Consider the following 27,618-nt stretch of genomic DNA (forward strand, 5'->3'; position numbering starts at 1 on the left):
CTATATATAAAACCACTACAACAGTGACTCTGACCTGCAGGTTACGACGATAAAAATTGGCATACTTCTATTTTCCATTTTGTAGTTGTACATGTGCTGCGGCGTTTGCCCTGCGTATGGGTTGTGAGAAATACAATAAGAGATTCAATCGCAAATGCGGTCTCTTCATTATTATGATTATGATTATTATTATTATTAGTAAATTGTAAAAAGTGGTAGTGACGCTTATCTCCCATAAGGGACTGGTGCGCCACTATCGGGAATTACCTTCTGGTATAAGTTAACTCGGAACATAATTTGGCTTTTACTATATGGGTCAAAATTAAAGGAATCTATCACACGATATCACAATCTCGGCAACAGGGGTTAATAACTCAGGCAGGACTAAGAGGTCATAGGCGGTGAATGAAATATTACGATTTTGAGAGGATTCGATGATAAAGGAACGCTGAAAATCATATCTTGAACAGTTGACGAGAAAATGATCGACGGTTTCGGGGACATTGCAATGATTACAGAGCGGAGTATCTGAACATCCTATTCTAAATAAATGAGCGTTAAGCCTACAGTGACCCCGGAGCGCAGACGGAACATTATGACCTCAAATGCGTCTCTTCAAATTTGGATCATTGGTAATACCGACGAGATATATATATAGCGACCGGCTTGATTGTTTTTTTTGTGTTACACCCAGACATGGGGTGATTACTTCGTGAATGTAATCGATTGCGATTACGATTACTTCTGAATGACGCGATTACGATTACGATTACAGAAAAATCAGGGAGTAGTCGATTACGATTACGATTACATTGGAAAAGTAATCACGATTACTCACGATTACATTTATTTTGCATCTTGGAAGTTATATAGGAAGACAATATATGGATTGCGCTGAAAAGGCCTAATGAGATAACAACTTTCTTTAAACAAAGACACGATAATTGCTTGTTATGTCATAAAGTACCTATTGCCTATTTTATAGAGAACGATTTATCGCACCCAGCGATTTGCATTCTTGCCAGGTTCAAAACTGTCGCACCCCAAATTTCCTAATAGGGTGAGGAGCGAGCTCGAAGGGGACTCAAAAGTATTTCGTAAACCAGCACAAATTATAGACTATTTGCGAGAGATTTCATGAACTTGATAATTATCTACGAGCATCGCGATTTAACCCTTTGTAACCGGCCGGCCTACTGACCAAAATTTTACTGCATCCACATAGAAAACGATAAAATGTCATCCATATGGCTCAAATCGACGCCCAATATGTTGCCGTCAACCTGAAGTAGCCGCCTAGCGGTCTGAGATACTCTCACGGCTCAGACGCCAGAGGGAATAGCGTTATGCGAGAAAATGTTCGCGATTTCTTGAAAATAAATTACAATTTTGTTCTTCTATATCTCCTGACGTCATACCTAGGCCCCCTCTTCGTATATGACCACCTGATTGCCTTCCGCATGAATCTCTACGTTCCAACGAGACATTACATGCTACCATAGCGCTTCATAGCCCAGCGCTACGATCTTGGAAACGTAGTGATGATGAGCACAATCACGCGGCCGCCGCCGATGAGTAATCGATTACGTAATCTCGTATTCTCGTTGAAGGCAACGCGCGACCAGTTGTGCAGAACATAGGAACTGCCTTGGCAATGCTGCCGTTAGTATAGGCCTACATCTCCATCCTATTGAAGTGTTATCAACCCCAGTTGCTTGTTATATGTAACTTGCAGCTGCAAGGAATCCGTAAGTATACACATATTGCCTTATTCGATACTGCCCAGTGCCCACATATACGCTCGGGAAGTCATTTCACGTGATACATTGCTTTATTTCGCATCATTTTGAACTGTATTCTACACGGCTAATGCTCCATGTATGATCAACAGTAGTCATACAAGCCAACAGTAACTTCGTGTGTCATCTAAAACAGATATATAACTGCCTCTATATGATGTTGTTATCACAGGCTCGGGTACAAAAATAGCCTAACTCGCACGCTTATTTGTGCGGTGTTAGGGCTGGTGTCGGCTTTCTTATACAAAACTAAGCTCCATGATATGGATATTGATGGATATGCCAGGATAATGGCTAACTATATGTATAATTTGCTATTGCCTGAAGCAATTGTACATCTGTTTGAAACCGCAACGAGTCAGGTCATCTTACGCAGCCATGATTTTCACGTAATAAGGTATGCTTCTTTCACGTCAATTTGAAACATCTTCTACGTGCTAATCTTCGATACAGGGACTTTCATAGAATAGTATGACCAACAACAAGTCATAGAAGATAACTGTAATCGGTTATATGAAGTCTAGAACGGAAGATACAATGGTTTATATTTCAGGCGGTCACTCACGCGAACATCATTACAAATTCAATTTTGCGGGAAACCTTTTTGCGTGTTCAATCTGCATTTCAAGCAGGATATACATTGCAACATTAGGTTATACATGGTCTGATGTATGCGTATTTATAAGAGCTAGACATACCAACCGATTGCAATCGTTTATGACCAATACAGGTCTAGATATCTTGGATTAAATATAGACTCCTCTGCGTTAAACAGTCGCGGTCTAGTATACTAGACCGCCGGTCGCAAAGGGTTAAATGTCTCTACTTGATAGCTTGATTTTGAAATAGGGGAGATGTGGTACCGATGGATCAAAAATCGGAAAATGATCGCTGGCCCTGAAATGTTCCGCCGAAAACAGCAGATCTTTTGCTGGCTCAGCGCCTTGATACAAGCTCTACCTATCGCGCACATATACATGAATATCCGTCTTTTCAAAAAATATTTATGGGCGTTCAAAATTTGTTGCTCGAACGTGTCATCGGTCCCCACCCGGTGGGTCCAATGACACACGACCCGGGGACCTATGACACATATACCCTAAAAAACTCAATTGTGACTCCTTTTCTTGCTCAGTATTATAATCCAAGCTACAGCAAGCTAAAGAAGAATGTTTGGTCGCAACTGTCCAAAAATAGAATAAATATTAACTCAAATGTTGTCATAAAATCACGTTTCGATTTAGGCTCGGACTTCTAAATTTGAGGGTACATACATATTGTCCGAAAATAGACAGTGTGACTTCCAAATACCTCGTTATAACGATAAAACATCATATGCAATTATTACATAAAGATTTTCTGTACGTAGATATAATTGTGCCAACCGCTGTATCATGCAAGTCGGTTTGATGTCACAATTAAGTTGGTCTGACATTGAATTTGTCTGCGAAGCTCCAAAGATCGCGGTAAAGCGGTAGCCTAAAGGTTATTGTCTTTGCTCCGTTTATATTGGAGTCGCTTACATATATTAGACGAAGCTAAAACAATATATCCTTTCGTGAGACGGACTCAATTACAAATTAACATTTCGACACTGGGCTCGTTTTTTCCCTCTGTGGGTCTCATTTGAGACGTGCGGCTCAAGCTGCTGCGGTAGCTGATCTATTCGTGTCGGCCATTTCGGCGCCCGACAATGGACATATCAATGTCGAATGTTTTGGCCAACATGCGGCGGTCATTATATTTCAATGTTTTATCGCCGCAAATCATTTTGGCCACGCACCGCACACAGCACACGGAGTCGCATGTTGCCGAAACGTGTCTCTCATCGTAAAAATACCCAGCGCCAATATGCTGGTTCATATAAAATATTCGCGGTCTCACAGGCTGCGCAGTGCACAAGCTCACTCGTAGACTAAAGCATCAAAACGGTTTCATACGATATTAGGTTGCCGTATATATATTTTTGTGAGTTTCTCAAAATCATGAGATTAAGTCACGGAAAATTTGTTCTTTTAATAAACAACAACAATAACAACTGATCGACAATTGGTGCAGGTTTAAAATGTATATTTCGGATGTGTATGTGGGTTGTGCATTGCAACACATCATTTTGTTACAATTTTCACAGGTTTCGTATTCTATCCTCTATTTTGGGGGATAATTATAGACTAAGGGTGGATAGCAATTCTTCCGCTGAGTAGCGCGCTTCGCGCACTAGTTTCGGTACAAAACATCACTCCGAAAAGTATACTTTCCCTCAACTGGTTCCGATTGCACTCAAATTTTAGACATCTCATTATAATTGCAAGACTTGAGTGTCGATTTTCAATATAGTGTCGAGCAGCCAACCGTATATGTAGCCTAATATCCGCTGCTGGTTATCTCAACACCCGACGGCTGGTTCGGTTTGTCGATAATATCGGTATTTCAGGTTGGGAGCTTTTGCAGCATCAAATGCTATCATCGCATTTCGACGAGCGAATGAAAGCAGTGGCGTCTGTTTATATGTTTATACTTCCCTGATGCCCTAGAGCCCGAATCAAAAATCGGATCGATAACTGCAGGCACCTTCACCAGTGGTGGCCCTGCGAACGGGGGGGCCCTGGGCGAGACTTACCGGGGGGCTATAAGTATCTATCCGTAACTTCTGGGGGCTCCTCCTCCCAGACCCCCCTTCCAAATCGGTTATTATTATCTATCTTTCATCACCACAAAGGTTTGCCCGGGGGCTGGATTCGGCCATGTCTATTTTGCATGTGTGCAAGGATAGACTACATCAAAACTAAGTAATTCTATCGCATGCAGAGACGTGATGATTATCGGGATACGGGAATTTTCTAACAAATGCAGTGATTTGATGATGATTGACACATCTGTACGGAATCATATTCTTGCTTGGTGCACGGATTTCCATGTTTATTCGTCATTCTCCTTGAAAAAAGCGCAAAATCCAAACAGGGGGGCCCTTCGACCAGGGGGACCCCGGGCGACCACCCACCTCGCCCACCCCAAAAGCCACCACTGACCTTCACCGATAACCCGATATATTCGGCGGCTAGATCCGAAAGATATGGCATCTAGCTCAAGGCGCATTTTCAAAACGTCAGACAATTTATTTGAACAGTTTCACAGCCATTGCTACGTTTGGACATGAAATAAACTATAAACTAGGGTTCATCTGGACACTGTACATCTGCATCTTATATATATATAGGCTACTTATCTTATATATACATACAATAAGAAATACATCAATATCCATAGTGTAGAAGTCGTAAATTATTATAGTTCTCCCACTCATTGCTCCCATATGACTACAGCTACAGCTGCAGCTATTGCTGATAACTATATTTTTTTGAAGTGTGATATCGACTTGATACTACTATCGTCGAACCAATAATTCGGTGGGGCTCTATAGGTAACATCGTTTTGTGAAAGTGACCGAGTGAGATTGCGAATGAGACTGATATAGCGAGGAGTAAAGTGAACTGTGGAAAGAGGAAATTTGGTTGCGAATATAATATATTGAAATTGAAAACAGAAGAATTCGATAAATCCTGACTAAAATATCAACTTTTCAACCTATATAAGTTTATTAATATAATATTGATGAATTGCTTCGGTCTTTATTGTGGCCTGCAGTTACTAACGTGTTCACCTGCTAAAATTGGTCAGATCGTAAGTCTGACTCAAATATGCGCTAAAATGAATGCAAATAATGCTGGTTTCTACTTTTTGAATTGGCCGCTTTTTGAACAATATTCGATTTCACTAGATGTCTTATATTCGATTCAGAATCGCATCAGCTATAGGCCTGCTCAATTTTGCAGATATCTTCATACAGATAACCAGTTATAACAGTGTCGCATGGTTGTTCTTCATTTCGTCGTAGCCAATAGCCAATATAGCCTACCAAGACCTTCCTTGGTCAGGGATGTTGATCTGAACAACATTCTATGAATAAGCATGAGCATGAGCAAGCTTGATTTTGACTAACAAATTAACAAAACTCTTCAACTTTAATATAAAGGACCAACGGTCACTTTTTGAACAATGCTCGATTCCACTAGAAGTCTTATATTCGATTCAGAATCGCCTCGGCTATATAGGGTTTACTCGATTTTGCAGATATCTTCCTACAAATAACCAGTTATAGCGGTGTCGCATGGTTGTTCTTCATTTCGTCGTAGCCAATATAGCCTACCAAGACCTTCCGTGGTCAGGGATGTTGATATGACCATCGACTGAAACCTAGGCAAGAAATGATTGACTATGTTGGTCGAAGCTTTAAATACCGATATGTCCAGGCGCCGAATAGTCCAGTCATTGCAAACTGAGCCCAGCGATATACAGCAGGCCCGCAATATGGGCAAGTGACAATATTATTGACCTATGAATTTCGAAAAATTTTCGCGCTTGGCGCGGCTAGTCCGCCCGCGTAATAGTTCGTCAATCGAATGTGATCCTTTGGCTTAAAAGGTTGACCACCCCTGCTCTATATCATTACCTTGACTGATATGAGAAGTGATCTCGCATAATCCGATCCTCTTTCAAGTAAATTAACAAATAATTATTTAATTAATAATAATTAAGACATATTACCGATTCCATAGCAATAAAACGTCCCACCTCTACGTTTAGTTCACATTAGTTCAATGATGATGCTAGAATCCTATGACCTCAACAATTGCTCCATAGACGACGGGTTACTGTAGCACAATGTCACGGAGTCGTGGCTTTTCTTTGAAAAGTATTCCACTACATACGGAATCAATTCAATTTTCAACCCTTTCATTTTCGGCAGATCGATCCGTGATTTTGGCTTGATTCCTACCGCGAGAATAATGTCAACTTGCGGAAGTTGTGCTTCGCCCAAGGCATTGCAACGCTGGAAATAGTCGGAAACAAATTGGTAAATGGAAAAAATATTGACCTTTTTTCGTCTTTCTAGTTTCTCGGGGCGCGAGATTGAATGCGGATCGTGAGCGTTGAAAATGAACGCTTGACTTTCGCAGAGACGTTTAACGAAAAATTGCATAGTTTCGGGATCAATACCAATCACAATCCCCAAGGCCGTCTTTTCCAAAATAACAGACATCACGTAACTCGACTCCGGCGCGAGTGGCAGTTGGATTCCCTTCAAATTGAAGTCGAAAAATTCTTCATCCGAAGTATGGTGCATCTGCAACCGGCGTATCTGATCGTTCTGATCGCCGTAAAACACCCGGCGTCCCTTACGTAAATCATCAATGCATATTTCCATAGCAATCGCGCTATTATAAGTGACGATGATACGACATTGGAAGAATCGTTCGCTATCTCTCGGTGGAATATCCATCGCCTGTAAAAGCCTTTCAAGTCGGAATCTGTCCGTGGGCTCTTCAGAGTCTGGTGGTCTTATGGTGGCAATATCTCCTAGAATATCGACTTGTGGCAGTTGATCTGGTACGAACGTCAAATTCACGGGATTCGGTACGAGATGTTTGGAGACCACAGACGCTCCACCAATGCTCTCTCCTCTTTCCTCGGTTTGTTTCTCGCATCTATTGCTATCGCGCGTGATCTTCTTCTTCATCCACCTCTCCATCTTAATCTTCGTATCCTCCCTCTTAACAGACCACTTATCTGAGTCCACAATTGCGAAGACTTTGTAATTTTTGGTCACTGGAAGTGATGTGGGCATTTCTTCGAAAAAGCTAGAGCGTTGTATCGCACATCGAAAGTTTCTTCTTTTAGCCTCGTCAGTTTTAGGAGGGGAGTCATTGCGTACATTCACTTCAGCCCATGCACGATATAAATCATAGGGTTCCTGACAATTCGGATCGTTTTTACGTCCCCAAGGAACCCTGAAGTATTTCCTCTCTATTGAACTTCCCTCCCACTCTAGACCTGGGTATTTGCCACTATCAATCCTTGGCATCAGCCACTGGAATAAAGTCGACTTGTATGAGAAACTTGACTCCCTATCGCAAGCCATTTCACAACAGTACACGGGAATCCAGCGCTGACCAGACAGAAGTGAACTCCAGATGACAGGAAGCGAGCGATTCCCCACCGGATAATTGAAAATGCGAAGTATTGGAAGATACGAAACCCTAATACACATTAACGTATGGGGGATCAGATCGACAACTACGAGCTTTGCCGATAGGGTTGCATTTAAAACAAACAATGTTTTAAAACACTTTGTTTAAACCATTTTTTAAACAGTGTTTTGAACAGAGGCCTTTAAAAAACAAAATTTCGTTCATATTAGTTATAAGATTATGCCATAACTGTGTAAATACTTTCCAAAAAACATGTTGTATGAGTCTACGGACAATTAGGCTACCTCGCGATATAGCCGACGTATATCGATATGGAATGGTTGGAACCCTCAAAATAGTCGGTTCAACAGCAATAGTACAGATATTTCGTCAAAGGAATTATATCTACCCTATATATTCAATTGTCAATGTTAATCCGCTATGACGTCACAATTTAATATTCGTGACATCATGGCTTTAAAAAACAAAGGTCTTGTTTTAAACATGCTTGTTTTAAATTGATTTTTGTTTTAAATACAACCCTACTTGCTGATATTATGGAATTAAGGGAGTACTGTCCACCGTTGGAACAGTGGTTCTCAACCTGGGGGGGGCGCGCCTCCCTTGGGGGGGAGGGGGCGTCAAAGCATCTGGACGGGGCGCGAAGAAGCAGTCCACTGAAAAAAATTTTCGCGATCTGCGCGATTTACCTCCAATTCCCACGTGTTTCTCTATATGTAGACCGAATTTCATATTTTTGAATTCACTCATCAACAGTCATAGCCTTCCATGCCATCAAACAATCTGTTGGGGTTGCTAGCATCCCGGTTGGATTTTGTGATATGACGGTAAGGGGGGCGCGAAATTTTTCACCCACATCAAAGGGGGCGTGTCTAAAAAAAGGTTGAGAACCACTGCGTTGGAGCATGATTGACATCCTATATATCTAGGAAGCAAGGGGGTTGGCGAAGAGACACCAGTCACGTCACGTATCACATGAATTAGGTGACTATAACACCATCGCTTTTTGTAGCTGCTGGGTATCAATATAGTGCTACTAGCCTGTAGCAGACTGCAGCTGTAGGCTACATTACGAAGATATAATGGAAGCAACTGCACACGGAAATACCCTTAGGCCATTTGTTTTCCCTTATTTAGTATAGAATAAGCGAATAATACGAGGTGCATACATACAGAATATCCAAGCAAGCTGCATTTATTTTAGAGCCATTATTTCATTATGTCTGAATTCGTCGTGTTTTCCATTCGACACACCCGAAACAAAATTTTCGTGCCATACCATAAGTTTCAAAAGACTTTTAAGTGGTGCTATCGTCACTTGAAGGATCAGGCAGAGTTTGCAGAACCATAAGTTATTTTTTATTTGGTGATAAATAGTCAAAATAGCTCCCTGAATTCTCATGGTTCCTCAACCCTGCTCTATGAATACACTTTTCTTCGAAATACGGCCTCGCCGCCACTCATATTCGAGCTAAGAGCCACTCACCTTATTTAGGTGCGGGCCTTTTTAGGCACAAATTGCCACTCATAAGTTCCATGGTATAAATATGAATAACCTACAATGAGCTCCACAAACTTTAGCGAGTGCATGCCTGTAGTGCAGAGGATTCACCCCCTGCTGTCAAGTACGCTGTCCGTCTGCTATATTGAAATTTGAACCCTCTGAAGCATAGCTGGTAGGGGTAAATCAACCATTCACCATTTGAAAATTATGCTCATAATCAAAAGTCATTAATTTCGATAATGTCAAAACGCCTGTTCGAGATAAGTGGGATACATAATTAGCTCAATCGTCTTAGCAAGAAGAAATATTTGATATCATATATACGCCACATACTTGTCTCACAGGAAAGTGCATGATCGAATAATCCGTTGTTTGGTAAAGAATAAGCAGACAAACATTTGATACAAAGATACAAGACAGTTTTGCCGCAAAGGCGCCTCTCCACTCAGTATAGCGGTGGTGGAGGATATCAATCCAGACACCTGCCTATTTATTTTATGACCTCAATAATTTCTCCATCGACGACGGGTCGCTGTAGCAGAGTGTCGCGTTTTCATTGCATTTAATTGAAAAGTATTCCACTACATACGGAATCAATTCAATTTTCAACCCTTTCATTGCTGGGAGAGTAATACGCGATTTTGGCTTGACTCCGACCACGAGAATAATGTCTACTTTCGGAGGTTTTGAATTGCTGGAAGAACTACGACAGTCGAAGTGCTCAGAAACAAACCTGTAAAACGAAAATATCGGGACCTTTTCTCGTCGTTCTAGTTTCTTGGGGCGCGAGATTGAATTCGGATCGTGAGCGTCGAAAATGAACGTTTGGCATTGGCAAAGGCGTTTGGCGAACAGTTGCTGAGTTGCGGGATCGAAATCAATCACAATTCCCAAGCCTGCCTTGTTCAAAATAGCAGACATCACGTGACTCAGCTCCGACACTGTCGGTAGTTGAATTCCCTCCAATCTGAAGTCGAACAGGTTCTCGTCAGACGTTTCGTGCGTCCTCAACAGTCGTATCTGTTCGTTTTGATCGCCGTAAAATATCCTACAACCCCGACTCAAATCAGTGATATTCTTTTCCAGCATAACATCGCTATTGTAGGAGACAATGATACGACATTCGCTGAATCGCTCGTAATCTGTCGGCGGAATATCCATCGCTTGTAAAAGCCTTGCATATTCGACTCTGTTATCATACGGTCCAATGATCGGGTTGCCCTCGTCCGCAGCAAGCTGCTGGGGTTGGTCCCAGTTGGTCGCCAAAACGGGGATGGCAGCGGGAATAGATGTGTCAAGGTCGAAGGAATCCAGGTTAGGCGGTCTGATAACGGCAATATCACTTGGAATATCGTCTGGTGGAGATATATCGAGCCCCGGTGTTATATTATCTGGTTGCAGTGAAAAAGTTCCCGAGCCTACCGAGTTATCAATATTCAAGCTGTGACTGCAAGACGAGGAAGCTCCCAGGTTATCCAGCACCGCCAATCTCTTTTTCCGGATCCTTTTCTTTTTGTTGTCGTTTATGTTGCTATCGCGCACTGCCTTTTCCTTGCGTCGAGCTTCCTTTTTCTCCAAAACTTCCTTTGGCGACACGATTCTGAAAACTCTATAATTGCCAGTCTGCCGATCGCTGACAGCGCGGGAAGGAATCTCTTCAAAATCGTCAGATTTTTGTAACGCACTTCGAAAGTTTGACTTCAACCTATGGAGGTTATTTGCATATTGATCACTACGTCCTTTGTGATCGGCCCATGCCTGGAATAACTTGAAGGATTCCTTCCCTTCCGGAGTGTCTTTGTGTCCCCAAGGCACCCTGAAGCATTTTCCCTCTCCGACATCACCATCCCACCTGAGATTTGGGTATGTGTCGCTGTCAATCCGTTTCACGAGCCATGCGCGTAAAGGCAACCCGAAATCTTCTTCAGGCTCTTCAGCGCGAGCCATCGCCCATCATATGTTGGTAGCCTGGAATCTAACACCGACCAGACTGCAGTCTGCAGCAGACGAGTAGAAAGCTGAAACTGTAGTAGCGAGACGGGGGACTCCCCATTATACGATTGCAAAAGAAAATTGGAAAAGCAGGCGTTGAGTCACAAAACCCCAATCAGTGAACTCAGAGCATGTTCTGCCAACCATGAAGTGTGGAAATATTGTGGGATATAACGACTGTGAAACGACTCTCCACTGTTGCAACGCCACATATGTCATATATATTGGATATTGATGAACCACTAGTCTTCTTTTCAGCTTCAAGTTCAAAATTCGAATCCGAAAATGTTCTGTTTGTATGCAAACATTGAGGGACGGCGTCTCCATAACTTCCTGAATGCTTCTCTTCTTCTTCGCTTCTAAGGGATATTAAAAATTGTTATCAAAGATGACATAAGTGAGTAATACGTTACGGAGATAGGCCTACTACTGGGTTGCGAGATTACATATTCCTTCAAACAAAAACAAATTGATTTCCACTATTCCGAAATTGCGAATTTAATAGTGCCGATCAGAATCTAGCACTTTCGAAATGAAATGCGTATCCCAATTCAATCCTGCTTTCTTTCACGCCTTGTGGGAACAAATGAGGAAACGGGGAAAATGGGTCAGCGATTGAATATGCTTTTACAAAAGGGTTTCGCGAACCCGATGAATGGGGCAGACAGACAGACATTTATTGTTTCGTCAAACAAAATTTGACTGGAGGTGACGATATGACCTATAAAGGTCTTGTTACTCGTCACCTCCATGACAGTGAAGTAATCGACTGTATTAATTTAAATATATATATATAACATTGGACAGTCGGGGCCTACGATACGATACGATACGATAAGTGTCGTAGGCCCCGGGACAGTAATAAAATGATAAACACAAATATATAACAAAGACAGTAGCCAGGCTAAGTAATGACAACGAAAGAGCGAGGTAGCGTCAGTGCATAGAGATTGTGGTTGTGGGTAAGATTGATGGACGACGGCGTAACATGGTTGGATTCGACATCCATCTACCTGTTCATTACATCGCGTTGTGCATTATTGTGAGTTGTGGCTAGAATTGTCCAATTTTTGTCTTAAGCGGATGATACAAATAGAAACGTTGATTATGATATGATATGAACAATAGGGCTCTTCAAAAATGACTTTTTTTCTCAAATCGTACTGGCTACTTGATAAAATTGTTAGGTTACCTAATTTAAGCCTACACACAAAATTTGGTTCAATTCCAGCCAGTAACCGCTTTGCTACACGAGATGAAAGTTTCTATTTATTATATAAAAATATATAATAAAAAATGTGAAAATTTTCTGTTCACCCCATGAAAGTGTTAGGCTGTCTGTAGAAACTACACTCACCAAATTTGGTTCAATTCCAACCAGTGGAAGCGGAGTTATTGCCGTCGAAAAATTTGGATTTCAATAAAATAGTATTTACGGTGACCGATTCTTTGCTTATTTATTATAATTCTGCTCACCGTAAATACTATTTTATTCAGCTCCAACGCCATAAAAGTTTCTACATTCCCCACGTGATAAATTAGAAAATCAGTTTATGATTTATAATGTTGTTTGGGAAACCAGAAATATCCACATGCTCAGTTGACCATTTGCTACTCACGGCGTTACTCATAGTGACATAATATTCTATAACTCACCTCACGATCACTCGATCAGTGACGATCGGTCAGAAGACGCACCAGTCGTCAGTACGAGTAAAAGAAAATTGTGAAAACCTTCAATGAAGATTATTATTGTTATTTTCCGTCGATTTTCATGAATAACTAAATTTGAACATTTTTAACGCCAATATTCATTAGGGTTGTCCATAATTTGGAAAATCACAAAAAAGAGGCGTATCCATGTCTCATTCTGTAGATTATTGATGAAAAACATCAATGAACTTGCAATAAGCTCGTAGGAAAGTCGTTAACATTTGTCTAAATGCGTTTGAAAGTAGCTGCAGTAGAGTGGGCGTGTTAGCGACCATAGAACGGCGAGAAGACTAGTAATCACGAAATCATGTCTCTTGATTGGTTAATTACCTATGCTTGAATGGTCACGACCACAGCGGCTTGCTGATTATGTGCTCATACTAGTTCAAGAAGTTCGCTAACGGCAATGATTCTGTAAGCGCATTGTACGTTGGTGATTTAATAATAATATGAGACATCTGGTCATTGAATGTTTTAGTGTTAAAACTAGGTACCGATAGCTGTAGTGCAACAATAACCTATTGCAGGCATGAAAGAGATGAAACAGCGAATGATTGTGAACTTATAGAAGTAAGTATGGATACCAGAAATAGCCTACATATCTGATATGCTTGAGATTACACCAAGTGGTCCTGTTTTTCTGGGTGCAGGTAAGGTATATTAGACATCGCCAAACTGGTGCAGCATACCATGTGATATGGATTCTGGACACAATCCAGTATGCTCAGAAGATATGTGGGCCGACCAGTGTGCTTACATTGGATTTCTGAAGAAGAGTGTAACTACCACACCGCTTCAATACATAATTTTTATGTCCATGTCTGGTTTGATTCAAGCATTAGTCGTGTTGCAGCCGGTAATGATCTAAGATTCATTAAGGACATGCTAAGCAATGCAAGCAAACTGTCTTTTTGCTGGTCCTACCAGCATAGTCAGTGCTTATCTTTAGACCTCTTTTCGCGGCATCATTGAGGACTTTGACAGCACTTGTGGGTATGATTCGTTATGCTGCAATAATCTGACGAGTGCCAAGCATAAATGACAAATTCATCCAGCCCTTACAGCATTCAAGGCTTCAATTATCTACCACGACAACAGCCTAATAAGATCAGACAAAGTAGTGTCAATGTCAAGCTTTATATTTGTATTCAATGATGGTACATCCCTCTGAAACTAGAAATTCATTTGCCACTTGCATAAGCGCCTTTGCAATATTTTTCCGCTTGTTTTTGTGCTTTCCTTCAATGAAATCAAGGCATACAGGCTACAACGGTTACCTTCACAATAAGCCATCATGTCATGTATTTAAAGATATTGTGAAGTAGCTGTTCTTTGTTCATCATGTGTTTCGTTACTCAACATGTTCTGAATTAATCCTAAATCATGATTGGCGGACCAACCTACAATGCGCTCACAGAATCACCGCCGTTAGCCGATTCCTTGACCAGCTGATCAACAAGCTGCCAATCTCGTGATCATTGAAGCGTAGCAGACTAGCCAATGAAACGCCGTGATTTCGTGATTACTAGTCTGCTTGCCGTTCTATGGTTGCTGACACGCCCACTCTAAGGCAGCTACTTTCAAACGCATTTAGACAAATGTTAACGACTTTCCCGTGAGCTTATTGCAGGTTCATTGACGTTTTTTAACTATAATCTATAGAATGAGACATGGATACGCATAAATTTTGAGATTTTCCAAATTATGGACAACCCTAATATTCATATTTATTGTTCAAAAATACAGCGCGAAAGGGAAAGTGAGGCGCAGCTGAGGCACAGACGAGTCGTGCCTCACCTGGGATAATGCAATTCATCATTAACAGCTCAGAATTTATGATAACTGGTATCAATCAATTGCTATTTGTCGCACTGATCCTGAAAATCGGAATAATTACAATGTCAGACAACCGGAACGCCTTCAAATTCGCCAAGAATTGTGAAATTCTACTTATTACGTACAATGACAGCGCAGAGAAACAATAGCCAGGTGAGGCACCTACGAATCTGTTCACTCATTATTCGCTAACAATTGGATAATCGCGGCACAGTGAAACACGCAATCGATTTCGGAAACCGACACTTCAACCATAGTGTCCTATATGGTGTCGACACAAGCAAATGTCACGGCTCAGTGAAATTGTATCACGTCACAATTTCCATTTGGCTACAGGCAATTTGACGGTCATTTTAAACCGGCTTGCCGAGCATTAAATTTGGTAAAACGGGTATCAATCGAAAGCTGACTCTGCACTGATGACGAAAATATTAATTTTATTCCGCTTGCGGCCCTGGAACCCCCACAACCAGCCTCGAATTTTTCATTGTTAAAGAGGTTGGCATTGGGACGCAACAATGCTTTTTGGACCTTTTTCTCTTGAGCTACACTCTCGTTTCGACTAGGGCTGGGCACAATGATTCGAGTACTCGAATCTGAATCGAGTAATTATTTTAATGATTCGAGTCGAGTAGCAAAAGACGATTTTTTCGAGTACTGAAATTATACGCTCGTCGCTACTGAAAGATATTTTATCAGCGAGAATATAGTTTCGATACTATTTTCCACTGTGGAAGCCTTGAAACCTTGATTGGCAGTATCGCAGTATATGAAACATATCGTACAAAGTTACGGCAGTACCAAGGTATCCTGAATGTGAATGATAACAGGCCTTATATTCTTTGTGGTGGCACAAAAGGTACGTATTTGAACTTTGACATATTACATTTTGTTGTGACGTCATAATGAGTGATACTCGAATACTCGACTCGACTCGAAGCATAATACGTGATTCAGAATCGAATCACTCAGATACTCGATTTTGCCCAGCCCTAGTTTCGACAGACAGCATTATTGCGTCATGAGCTTCTCTCTCGTTTCGCCAGACAGCATTGTTGCGTCCCAATGCCAATCTCCATAACAATGAAAAATTTGAGGCTGATTGTGGTAGTTCCAGGGCCACGAGCGGAAAAAAAATTATATTTTCGTAAACAGTGCAGAGTCAGCTTTCGATTGATACCCGTTTTACCAAATTTAATGCTCGGCAAGCCGGTCAAAAAGGACCGTCAAATTGCCTGTAGCCAAATGGAAATTGTGACGTGATACAATTTCACTGAGCCGTGAGATTTGCTTGTGTCGACACCATATAGGACACTATATGCTTCAACTATAGATAACTATCCTGCGGATAGATGCGCAACACGTGATTCACGGTCGAGTGATGCGATGGTCTGCAGATTTGTTTCATCGTTCTCTAAACAATCTCAACGACGCAGCACAATCACCATAAAAAGGTAAATCTAACGCTGATTTAATTTAACTTCGGTAATGATTTGATCAATAGCCTAGTTATCAGAAGTATGCCTGAAGCCCGGATTAGGGTGTACTGCTCTACGCTTTGACATCGGCTCAATTTTTGTAAAATTCTAAAATATTCTACCTATTGTGGCAGATCAAATGTCCGCTAGTTGCAAAATTATCACGCAACAGCTTTCATCATGTCATGATGCATTTGCACTCTCGCATGGTGTCTACAACTAATTATTTTGACAAACTGTACCAAACAATTTTCTCCAAATATTCAAAATGTGAATTTTTTCGTGCCAGGATTGAATTCACTATAGTAAATCACATTTTCACGATGTGTGTGGAACCCCAGTCGGCAAGTTCCCTTCAAATAAGGCCTACTTGGAATTACATTGAATACCCATATAGTTAGTTCTGCGGCCCGCGACGCCATCAAAAAGTTGGAAATTATTTGTCCCGCTTGCACATATGAGTTTGAGGCCCCTGTAATTAGCTTAATGTCGATGAAAACGAGAGGCGTTTCAGTTATTTATAATATTTTTAGACTTGATGGCGAGGATACCGGATGGATAAAGTTTGTAAAAAGGTAACCTGTCTCTAAAGTTTAAGTGGTTTGGGTGCAAGAATACGCTGGTCTATGGACGCATCTGTGCTCTCAATCAGACTGCGTGATAGCGGGCGTGACGAGTGCTTTCATTGTTATGTTTCCAAATCTGACAAGCACATGTCTAACTACCGCCTGTCCCAAACAGCACGTATGGTGTGGCCATCTACTTCAAATAACAAATAACCTGAAGAACATACCCTAACTGTTTGTATTGACAATACAAAATGTCACTGGTTCTGTATGAGATTCGCTAGATTTTCAGATATCCTGAAATCACACTTAACATTAAGTTTTATGAAGATATACTGTTATGTGAGTGTGTGTGTAATATATGTCGATGTATATAGGCCTATGTAAACTGAACTCATGGCTGTATCATATCAACTGTCAGTCGGACTGTACTTTGCGTATGGACCCCGTATCTTTAAGTCAATATTTGCTAGATCATGCTTGCTTCATGCTCTAACTTTTTGTCAATCACGAAACAACTCGCATTATACTAAACTTAGACATGATTGGTTCGCGGCATCACTTTGCATAATGACATAATCTTACGAATTCATGGTTTATAACTAGGGTCGTCAGTGATTGTTTTATGTGCCATTTTGGTTATGATGTGAAACTTGTTTAGGAGCGGTTGATATGTTTTTATATTGATGTGATGCGGCATGATACATTGTGCATATACGTCTTGTTGAAAGTGTGAACCACTATAAGCGTAGTGTAATCGACGCTATGCTCGCAGTACATTCCGCACATACAGTTGTATTTTTGTGCAGTGCCTAGTGTCATCTGCTTTGATCTCGTCACGTTATCAATGGCGTTGAATACCATCATTCCCTTCTTGCTAATACTGCAAATTGGGTGCACATTGGCTCAAGAAAAGGTTTGGTCAGGTGATAGTGTCTTGTAAAATGGAACAGCATAGAATATTTTTCGATATGTTGTATATCGACATCCTTAGATGAGGAAGAAACGACCGAATATTGGATGGAAAAAGGACAGCAGGAGCTCAGAGAGGCCTTGGAACGAGAAAACCTCAACAAACTCACTGCTAAAAATCTGATCATGTTTCTCGGTAAGATGTTACTACAATTTGAAATTTTTCGGTCATTTTTGTGCCACCGATCAAAGTCGCTATGATGGTGACGACGACAAGTACATCACTATAGCAGGCCTACCTGTACAATACAGTTTATTTCTTGCTTTCGTGTGGTAAAGCTGCACTGGGAGAATATAGTGGGAAAGGGTCGGAGGACATGGTTGGAGCCGATTATTATCAATTATTAAGATCGGAGTCGAGTAATGTGAGCAGATTTTTCGAGGAACGAAAATACACGCCTTCATTATTATTCAGATGAAGCCTCAAGACCTCAATTAGCAGTATCTTAGTATCGGAAGACATGTCCATTGTGCAAGGCTATACGATATTCATGTCAAATAGTGATAGACTCTCACAATGGTTAGAGGCGCTACAAAATAGTCAAGTTACAGAAATTCGAAATTATTTTGGATGGCGTGCAACCGTGATCACAGAAAAGAAACATATTTGAACAAGTCATTCTGACAGTTGTGATGTCATAATAGACAATACCCGAATAGTCACCCTGCGGACTCGATTTTACCTAGGAAGTATTGTGAATAGTGTTGCATTTCAAATAAGCGGTGTCTAAAACATGTTTGAACCGTGTTGTAAACAAATGCCATTTATATAAAAAAAAATCGAAAGCTGTAGAATTGTGTCGTAATTGTGTAAATACTTTCGAAAACATGTGGTATGACTTGGAGGACGTGCACTAGATATAGTCGCCGCATACCGTACGATATGGAATATGGATGGAACCCTCGACACAGTCGTCGGTTCAACAGTTAAAACTACGGTTTCGTTCAAAACAAATGGTGTTTTAAAACACTTTGTTTGATACATGTTTTAAACAGTGTTTTAAGAAAATGTCATTCAATTTTTTTTTATATAGTTGTAATATATTGTCGAATGTATAAGCAAAACAAACAGTGGTGGCCTTACGATTGGGGGGGGGGGCTGGGCGAGACTTCCGGGGGGGGCTATAAATATGTAATCGCAGCTACTGGGGGGCTCCGTCCCCCCCAGACTCCTCTTTCGCCTACCAACTTTACAGGCATGCACAGTCTTCATGGTTGTCGTGATATGGGACTTTAATAACAAATGCGGAGATTGGATGATTGACTCATCTGAACGGAATCATCTTCTTGATTGGTACAAGGATTTCCACGTCTATTCACTACAGCCCTTTAAAAAAGCGCCAAAATCAAAGAGGGGGGCCCTTCGACCAAGGAGGGCCCCGGGCGACCGCCCACCTCGCCCACCCCAAAAGCCACCACAGAAAACAAATATAACTAAACGTTCGCTAATTGTACAATTATCTAAATAGCTCTGTGGCCCACCTCAAATTAGTCCTATGGCCCACCCTTTGAGAACCCCTGCATCAGTCGCTTAAAAGTGTTGTCAGGTGTGCAGATCATAGTTCAAAATATTATCAAAGTGGTGACCATGATACTTTTTTGTATTTGTATTTTTTGAAAATAAAATACCTTATTTATTTTGTGGTAACTATGGCAGTCGTCCATGTTAAAGAGCACAACATTGTACTGACAAAAAGTTTTGGAAACATGGTTGTTAAACTGCGTGGCCTATTTTATCGCGATATTGAGTTCATGCTACCCGCAACCGTAAAAAATGCTGCATGAATGTTAGTCCTGGTCATAGATATTATTTGGTTCGTTCAAGACAGGAGTCAGAAGCCTTTTTTGTCAAAGGGCCATATTTACCCAATAAAAATTCGTGACATCATGGATTTAAAAAAAAACCGATAGAAGCATGTTTTAAACAAGTGGTATGCTTTAAACATGTTCGTTATAAATTGTAATTATCAACGGAACGGAATGGATGTTCTGATGATGGTGGGTGTCAAAATGCTGCATGACTATTAGTCCTGCTCAAAGATATTCTTTGGTCCATTGAAGACAGGCGCCGGAAACTTTTTTTCGTATAAGGAGCTAGATTGGTCCTATATTTATACTAAAGGAGTCATAAAACAATGTCAATCCACCGTGACGTCCCAATTGACGTCATGGCCGAAAAGCAAAACAAACAAAAAACATGTTTTGAACATTTTTGCTTTATATTGATTTTTGTTTTAAATGCAACCCTAGCTGGAAATAGCCCGTTGTGCTCCGGAGACCATGCACAAATGCACATATAAATGTACGCACGGTTTAACAGGTATAGCCTACATTACCAGGATTATATAAATAAACCGCTTATGTGTATTATATATCTCTAGAAATGAGAATCAATCACTTATAAGGGTATAGGGTTATCATGAAACGTCGCTTACGTGCATATATTAGCTCAGCGCAGTCGGGCCCATGGGTTTGTAATACACGAACTTGATCACACTTTACGTATGCAAGGTGACGGCATGGGAATACCAACGATTACCGCTGGACGAATCATGAAAGGACAACTCCATAACCAAACTGGGGAAGAATATCAACTTGCGATGGAAAAATTTCCACATGCTGGTCTGTCGAAGGTATCGGAATATCCGCTTCACAGATATATTATTATTGAATTGAATGAGAAATTTTAGCTGAGGTCTGATGCGTAGGCTATAATCTGTTTCGATTGTAGGCCTATACCTGATTCGAGTACATAGTACATCAAGCTGTAAGTGTAGCCTAATATATCTTTACGCAGACCTACTCCATCGACCGACAGACAACGGATTCTGCAGCTACAGCAACAGCCTACTTATGTGGCGTAAAAACAAAGCACGGTACTATAGGAGTCGGTGGGAAAGTAGAGCGACTAAATTGTGCTTCCACAACGGGACAAGAAGTGGATTCGATATTAGTAGACGCTTTCAATGAAGGTTCGAAATTGCACTACTGCGTTAATTGTCATTTTTCATTGATAAAGGGGAAATTGTTGGCAGGTAAATCCACGGGAATAATATCCACAGTACATCTCGTACACGCGTCTCCAGCTGGAGCTTACGCACACGTTGTGGAACGAAATTGGTACAGCGACACAAGATTAACTCCCGATGCCAGAAATGAAGGATGTTCAGATATAGCAGAACAATTCTACGACAGTTCTGACATGATTACTGTGCGTATAGCCGAAGTGCAACTCTCGCTTGATCCCAGTTTGTGCATGCTATTTTGCAAACAATATTTACTCGGGAATATAGAGTAAACCAGTGTCAATCCATTCTGACTCACCAGGTGGCATTAAGTGGAGGACGCAGCTTCTTTCGACCTACCCATGTTACTGATGAAGAATATAGTTTGCGCAGAGGAGAGCGAACGGATGGGCAAGATTTTATTGCGCGTTGGATAAACGATGCTGAAGAGGGTGAAAATCGAAAGTACGTTTGGAACAAACAAGATCTTGAAGACATCGACCCGGTCACGACTGATAGAGTATTAGGTAAGAAAACTAAAAAACGTACCCTGAAAAATACCAACGCCGTGCTTGAATTCATTTATGGGTCAGAAATAGTGCTTGCATCTAAGTAGAAATAATATTTAGGACAGGAGAGCAGGGACCGCTGGGAAAAAGTTGCTCGCCAGATTATTTAATGCTACCCTCGATAGCCTTAAAATCTGACGGTTAGAAAATAAATGAATCACAATCACGACAGGACCTATCTAAGACTACATTCTTCAATTTGATGAAGGGGAAAGCAACTTTTGAAATGTCCAGCGTCAAAACCACCAACTCGCGACAAATTGAGATAATAAGCATTTATGGAGTCGCATCTGGTGTCGATCGTATTATTGGATCCATCGCATTGAATAACCCAGCTCAGAAATAGACAATACACACCATTATTGGGAAATATACAATATTTGCAAAAACACAAAAACTGTTTAAGTCATTGTCTTCCCACTTTACATACATACCACGATGGGGATCGTCTTTAGGACTTATTGAAAACTTTTTTTTTTATCATGAATATGAACACTGAGTGATATTGGCACGTTTTCCACACCTGCACAGTACGGATGGTGTAAACGTGAGTATCACGTTTGCGTTCTGTGTGTGAAACTCAGAAATTTAGAGGTTCACGTACACAAACGAACCTTGGTAGGTTCTGCACTGTGAACCCGTTTCATAGATTAGCCTACCATTTGTCACGTCATTACATCATCCTTGGTTGAAATTATTTGCATTTCAACTTCGCACCACTCTATGCATGGCGCTGGTAGCATAAAAAATCAACACCAAACGGGCATGCACCTTGCCTATCTCAAAAATTTTACTTGCTCTGTTACGAAAGTTTCCTCGAAATATCCAGCTCTCCATTTGTGAATATTCAGTGACTCTCTGCTGTGAGCCTGACCAGCAATCACACCACATCATGAGCGAAATGCACTACATGTATGGTAGTCAGCGAATGATGCTTATTCAACCAATCAATGAATTTGATATCGTTGTCTGATGTAAAATATCTAGCGGGCCCACGCGGGGTCAATCTTGATTTCATAAGTTTATTGTATCATAAAAACCAAATCCGTGCGATTGGAGTGTTGGCTACTGCTGTAAAACTTGTTAATGGGGTAATATCGGAAGTATAGAAACCCATTTTACACTCTGTTCAATATCAACGTATAGCAATACTCAGATGACGAATGCATTGTCATGTCTGACCTATAGACCGTTAAGGCATCAGCTTATATTCCCTTGCAAAGTTACCATCAAAATTGTTGGCAAAGCGACGGAAGATATTGATTTTATGGGATTATTATATATATTATATATATCATTTGGTTGGATGAAAATAAAGACTCTCTCTCGCTCACTTGATTGCCCAAGTTGATACATTTGGCAACGTTTAAAACGTCAATATGTACTTCAGCATCGTGACATTATGTGGTAAGAGTCGTCGCTATCGTGTACAATAGGCTATCACTTTACTGAAATGTAGGGTTGAAATTAGCAACATGACGTCACGTGACGTCATATGAGGTTCACGTTTTCGCGTTCACACAGAACCTTTCAAATAGGTTCGCGTTCACACGAACCTGAACCTTCCAGATGTTCACACCATTCCTACTGCACAGCTTCCCTGAAACGTGTCATATACGATAAGCAGTACGAGGGGAATGCATCCACCGTCCACAATTCATCTTTGAAACCTACCATCGGTTTTATACATGCTCTGAGATTATGCTAGGTATTGTTACAAGGCCACGGGTATTACTAAGGACAGATATTATCAGGTACGCTACCTTCCAACACATTAAATGTCATCTAATCTAAATGAGGAGACCGTGTCTAAAATGCTCTTAGATTTGCTTTACACACAGGTATTGCTTATGTTTGTCGGAAATGCTATACGCCTGTAAGACATTTGAATCGTCAACGACATCCACTCCGCTGATATGACCCTGTTGATATAGGATCTTTATACGCTCCTGTTGTATTACAATTACAGGATTGTTCGAGCCTGAAAGTATGGATTATGAGATAGATCGTGATCAAGGTCTAGACCCTAGTTTATCCGAAATGGTGGAAAAGGCTATTCAAATATTGAGAAAAAACGAAAAGGGATACTTTCTATTCGTAGAAGGCGGAAAGATTGGTAATGTAATTTAAAAGGATGTGATTTGCGCTTTTATCATATCCCGTTTTACCTACAGATCAAGCACACCACGATACCAATGCTATCAGAGCCATGCACGATATGGCTGCATTCGACGACGCAATTGAGAAAGCTGTCTCGATGACTTCGGATTCTGACACTCTCATGGTAGTCACTGCCGATCACAGTCACACCATGAGCTTAGGTGGTTACTCATGGAGAGGCAATCCCATCCTCGGTAAAATTTATCAAGTCTTGGAGCCTACTATAATTACACCATCAGAAACTGGTGAATATGTGTCAGCGGTGTCTGGTGTAAATTAGGGTTGCCATACGTCCAGAATTTCCCAGACATGTCCGGAATTTCACTGTTCAAACTTGCGTTCGGGAGGAATTTCTAAAATATGCCTAAATGTCCGGAATTTTGAAGGCTTGACGTAGGCTCATAATTTTTTCGTAAATCAAAATAATAACATTATTTTTGGGAATATTTACGCTACATGACATTTTTCTTCGCGCTACGCGCAATTTACCATCATATTTATTGATTTTTATATGAGGACTACCACCCTTGCAAAAATTGCAATAAAATATAAATAGAAATAACCTTCAATTACTGAATTAAGCCTAATTGCAATTGCAATTATAGGACAACGGTATATTCCTAAATATGGTTAAGGCCGTGAAAATGCTTTATTCAAAGATAGTGGTTGCAAAGGTGGAGGTCGTTTGCCTTTATTCTGGGGTTTGCGAAGATGTTGAGAGTAAAGCAAAGGTGCTGATTTCTTTTAGTAATCAGCTCGTCAAATTATGATTAGGACCACGGAACATTTTCAAATTGGAGATGAAGTCGCGACCATAAAAGGTTGGAAACCACTAGGTGTGGGGTGTTTATAAAGCTCCGTGGTGCGCACCGGCATAAGGCTGATAAACAATCTTTTCTGTGTGACATGAACATGACTTAACGATGTACAATTACGCTCCCTGTATTTTCGAAGTCATCATCCTTGACCAGCTCTACCGCTGACTCTGATCATGTAGGCGGAGAGAAGATCAAACTATATAAGTATACACGGAAGAACCAATATTATTGACAGAATTCATTCAAAAAATTTAACGACCAGATGCGTAAAGAAATCAGATGCATATAGCAAGCCCCCCCCCAGAAATTGCATCGATTACCGTATCGTGGGCCCAAAATCATTGTTTATTTGGGCGGGAAGGGGCTGAAAAATGTGGTTTCGGTCCCGCGGTTACACAACACACAGCCACATTCTCCTGGACCGGATCGTGATCATTTCAGGTCTATAAGCAAAGCTTTGCTAGTGTGACGTCATATTGACAGACAATGTGCTCACAACTCATTTTGAAATCCACTAGGTGGCGCTAAAGAGTGTTCGTAATTTGGGTCACAGAAATATGGTAACCCTAGGTAAATGGATCAATGTAGTCTTTGATCAGTGCATCGGGTATACCGGCGGAATGACAAACTAATTCCAAAACTCCTTTCCATTCGCAAGAATAATTTTCTTTAGGTCGGACTCCATCTGACGGAGTGGCATATTACTTGGCGGATGACGATAAGCCTTATACAAGCTTACTATACAACAACGGCCCCGGCTACCAAGGTGGACTCGTGCCTGTACCAGCTGGGACAAGAGAGGATCTACGTAATGTCAATACATCAGGTTTGGCTATAAATTACAATGTTTATAACGAAAAGCAATATTAAATCCTTAAATTTTCGCCGCAGACAGCATATCGTACAAACAGCAAACAGGAGTGCCGAGCGCGTCAGAATCACACGGAGGTGAAGATGTCGCGATTTTCGCTCGCGGTCCTATGGCTCATTTATTTCACGGAGTTCACGAGCAGAATTATATTCCACACGCGATGAAGTGAGCAATAATATTACGACCTTTGTCATGAATATGTCTTTGTTATCTCGGAAGGAGGCGACAATGTCGACAGAAACACGCCGGGAAAATTGTGAGATTTTGACATGGAATGTCGCGGCCTGTGTTATTCTGATCTGGTAATGACCAAAGCGAAGTGAGCTCCATGCCACACGACAAAACTGTAACACTCACTCGATTTCATTATCCCATGTCATCCATTGATTACTTTTCTATCTTATTATAGCCATCGCCACTATTAGGGTAAACGCGATTCATTTCATATGTTTCCGTGGTATTCAACTTTTCACGCATTGCACACTACTACAAACCCGGATCAATTTATTTCGGTTTAACTTCTCTTAGAAAAGCAAGGATAACGATGTATTGGCAAATGAAGTAAGTACTAAGCCGGTTATCGCACTTGTCCCGTCCGAGTATAGCGTGTGTCAGACAGAGACAGAGACTTGACCACTTTGAAGTTGTCAGCATTGCTATGCTGAAGTAGAGCGGGCTATACGTTTCTATACTCAATTACAAATCTAGAAGTAGTGATCATCAAGATATGTAAAGTGTCAGTAGAAAATGAAGGCGCGAAAAATACTGAAGTTTTAAAGAGTCGCAGATTTCCAGCAGTTTATCGGAAAATTCGAAAATGCACGATAAAAAGGAGCAGTCTTCGAAAATTTATTCAGTTATCGTACCACAGCACGGGCTATTTCACTCAGTTATTCTGATCATTTTCCTCATAAAAGTGATGCTAACTCAACCCAAAACTACTTTAGATTTTTCATGGTCAAAAATAAAGTCGTATTGCCTAAAAAGTATTTAAGTATAAGTGGCAGTAGTTAGAAACATAGCCATGCACTTGAGTACGTAGTAAGTAGGAAAATTATACTCGCGTACTCAAAAAAAGTACAGGTATAGCCTACTTTGTTACAGGATCACCTCTGGTGACATATACTGCTATACTGCACAAGTGCACATATATCGGTTACTCTCGGGGAAAATAGGGACAATCGTATAGCACCAGCAGATAAGCCCATCCTGCTATTTGTCATACTATCCGATAGTATAGTAACGGTCGTGTATTTTATGTTTTTGTGTAGATATGCAGCTTGCATCGGGAGTAATAAGGATCATTGCATGGCCACTTTAACAGTTGCTGAAGACGCAGCAGATGGAACGGAAGAATACAATGTATTATTCTTGAACATGTGGCTCGATACCACCGCCGCGTCGTTAGCTCTGTACGTCCAGTTTGTCATTGTTCTCTGCTTAGCGTTTCTTCTGCTGTTTTTAGTCGTCGTTTTCCTGCGTGCATCGCGAAGCGTTAAATCGAACTCCGCCGAACTACATCAACATGAGCCAAGTTATCGCAATAGTTACTATCACGATAAAATATAGCTGGCAACTGAAATATGAAGGTGAAGGGCTATGAATATGATCAGACTGCATTGCGACATGATGTTGATTCTTACGACGCATAATAATCTATAAGTGATTCTTTAATCAGATTGACGCTTGATTAAGTGTTGAAATATATTAGCAAGTTTATTACCTTACATAAACCTATAGAAAGGCAATATTGCCATACAATGGGTACATAGCTGCATACATTTTGGACAAAGAGGGTACGCCTACAGTCGCCGTTTGACACTGCTAGTCATCTTGAATGTATCTCTGTTATGACACGCGCTATTTTTAACGCGAACCGGTTACATTACATGCAGATGACAATGATAAATTGATTTTAAATAATTTCATGGGGTATAGATTGGCCGCCACGAAAGGCAATATTGTCGTGATGGAGCCGCGTCACCCGAAGCTCGAAAGGGATAACTTTGCAGACGTGGTTAAAGTAGCAATGAAAGCTGTATTCAAGATACACACGCTTTGCACGATTGTAATTGAAAATATGGCAGATCTCAAAAATATATTTACATTTAATTTCACTTCCGAAAAATAGAGGCAATACTGAACTATGGTATAAAATTTCAAATACAAAAACAATTTATCTAATAGAGGAAATATATTTTATGTCTCTTGTACCGAAATGTTCAACGGTGGTATGCTGGAACAGAGTATAACGCTAAAAAGTAAAGGACTGCATTTTACAGATT

General features: G+C 40.8%; 3 protein-coding genes across 3 annotated transcripts; 1 reads left to right on the forward strand and 2 right to left on the reverse strand.

Moving 5' to 3' along the window:
• Window positions 1–6,192: 6,192 nt before the first annotated feature.
• Window positions 6,193–7,905, reverse strand: LOC145447340 (interferon regulatory factor 4-like). The gene has a single exon (XM_080325761.1). It carries the CDS (start codon window positions 7,777–7,779, stop codon window positions 6,475–6,477), a length of 1,305 nt encoding a protein of 434 aa, XP_080181887.1. The 5' UTR covers window positions 7,780–7,905; the 3' UTR covers window positions 6,193–6,474.
• A 1,570-nt stretch (window positions 7,906–9,475) lies between these two features.
• LOC145447192 (interferon regulatory factor 4-like) lies at window positions 9,476–11,770 on the reverse strand. The gene has a single exon (XM_080325598.1). The coding sequence runs from the start codon at window positions 11,298–11,300 to the stop codon at window positions 9,849–9,851; it is 1,452 nt and encodes a 483-aa protein (XP_080181724.1). The 5' UTR covers window positions 11,301–11,770; the 3' UTR covers window positions 9,476–9,848.
• A 5,796-nt stretch (window positions 11,771–17,566) lies between these two features.
• Window positions 17,567–27,242, forward strand: LOC145446649 (alkaline phosphatase-like). Its single transcript, XM_080324999.1, has 11 exons — window positions 17,567–17,864; window positions 17,933–18,046; window positions 20,422–20,543; window positions 20,708–20,882; window positions 20,946–21,121; window positions 21,238–21,442; window positions 23,454–23,600; window positions 23,659–23,838; window positions 25,136–25,288; window positions 25,354–25,498; window positions 26,605–27,242. The coding sequence occupies exons 1-11, from the start codon at window positions 17,786–17,788 to the stop codon at window positions 26,900–26,902; spliced, it is 1,794 nt and encodes a 597-aa protein (XP_080181125.1). The 5' UTR covers window positions 17,567–17,785; the 3' UTR covers window positions 26,903–27,242.
• The last annotated feature ends 376 nt before the right edge of the window (window positions 27,243–27,618 follow it).

The sequence above is a fragment of the Botryllus schlosseri genome, chromosome 9, assembly GCF_051294905.1.
Source record: "Botryllus schlosseri isolate E-star chromosome 9, Bs_hap1, whole genome shotgun sequence".
Taxonomy (NCBI): Eukaryota; Metazoa; Chordata; class Ascidiacea; order Stolidobranchia; family Styelidae; genus Botryllus; species Botryllus schlosseri.

Bases quoted from the DNA above. Each gene is read 5' to 3' on its own strand.
- LOC145447340 (XM_080325761.1), bottom strand. From the start codon at position 7,779: ATGGCTTGCGATAGGGAGTCAAGTTTCTCATACAAGTCGACTTTATTC.
- LOC145447192 (XM_080325598.1), bottom strand. From the start codon at position 11,300: ATGGCTCGCGCTGAAGAGCCTGAAGAAGATTTCGGGTTGCCTTTACGC.
- LOC145446649 (XM_080324999.1), top strand. From the start codon at position 17,786: ATGGCGTTGAATACCATCATTCCCTTCTTGCTAATACTGCAAATTGGG. The intron at 18,047-20,421 runs GTAAGATGTTAC...TACGTATGCAAG, and splicing joins AAATCTGATCATGTTTCTCG to GTGACGGCATGGGAATACCA. The intron at 21,443-23,453 runs GTAAGAAAACTA...TTACAATTACAG, and splicing joins CACGACTGATAGAGTATTAG to GATTGTTCGAGCCTGAAAGT.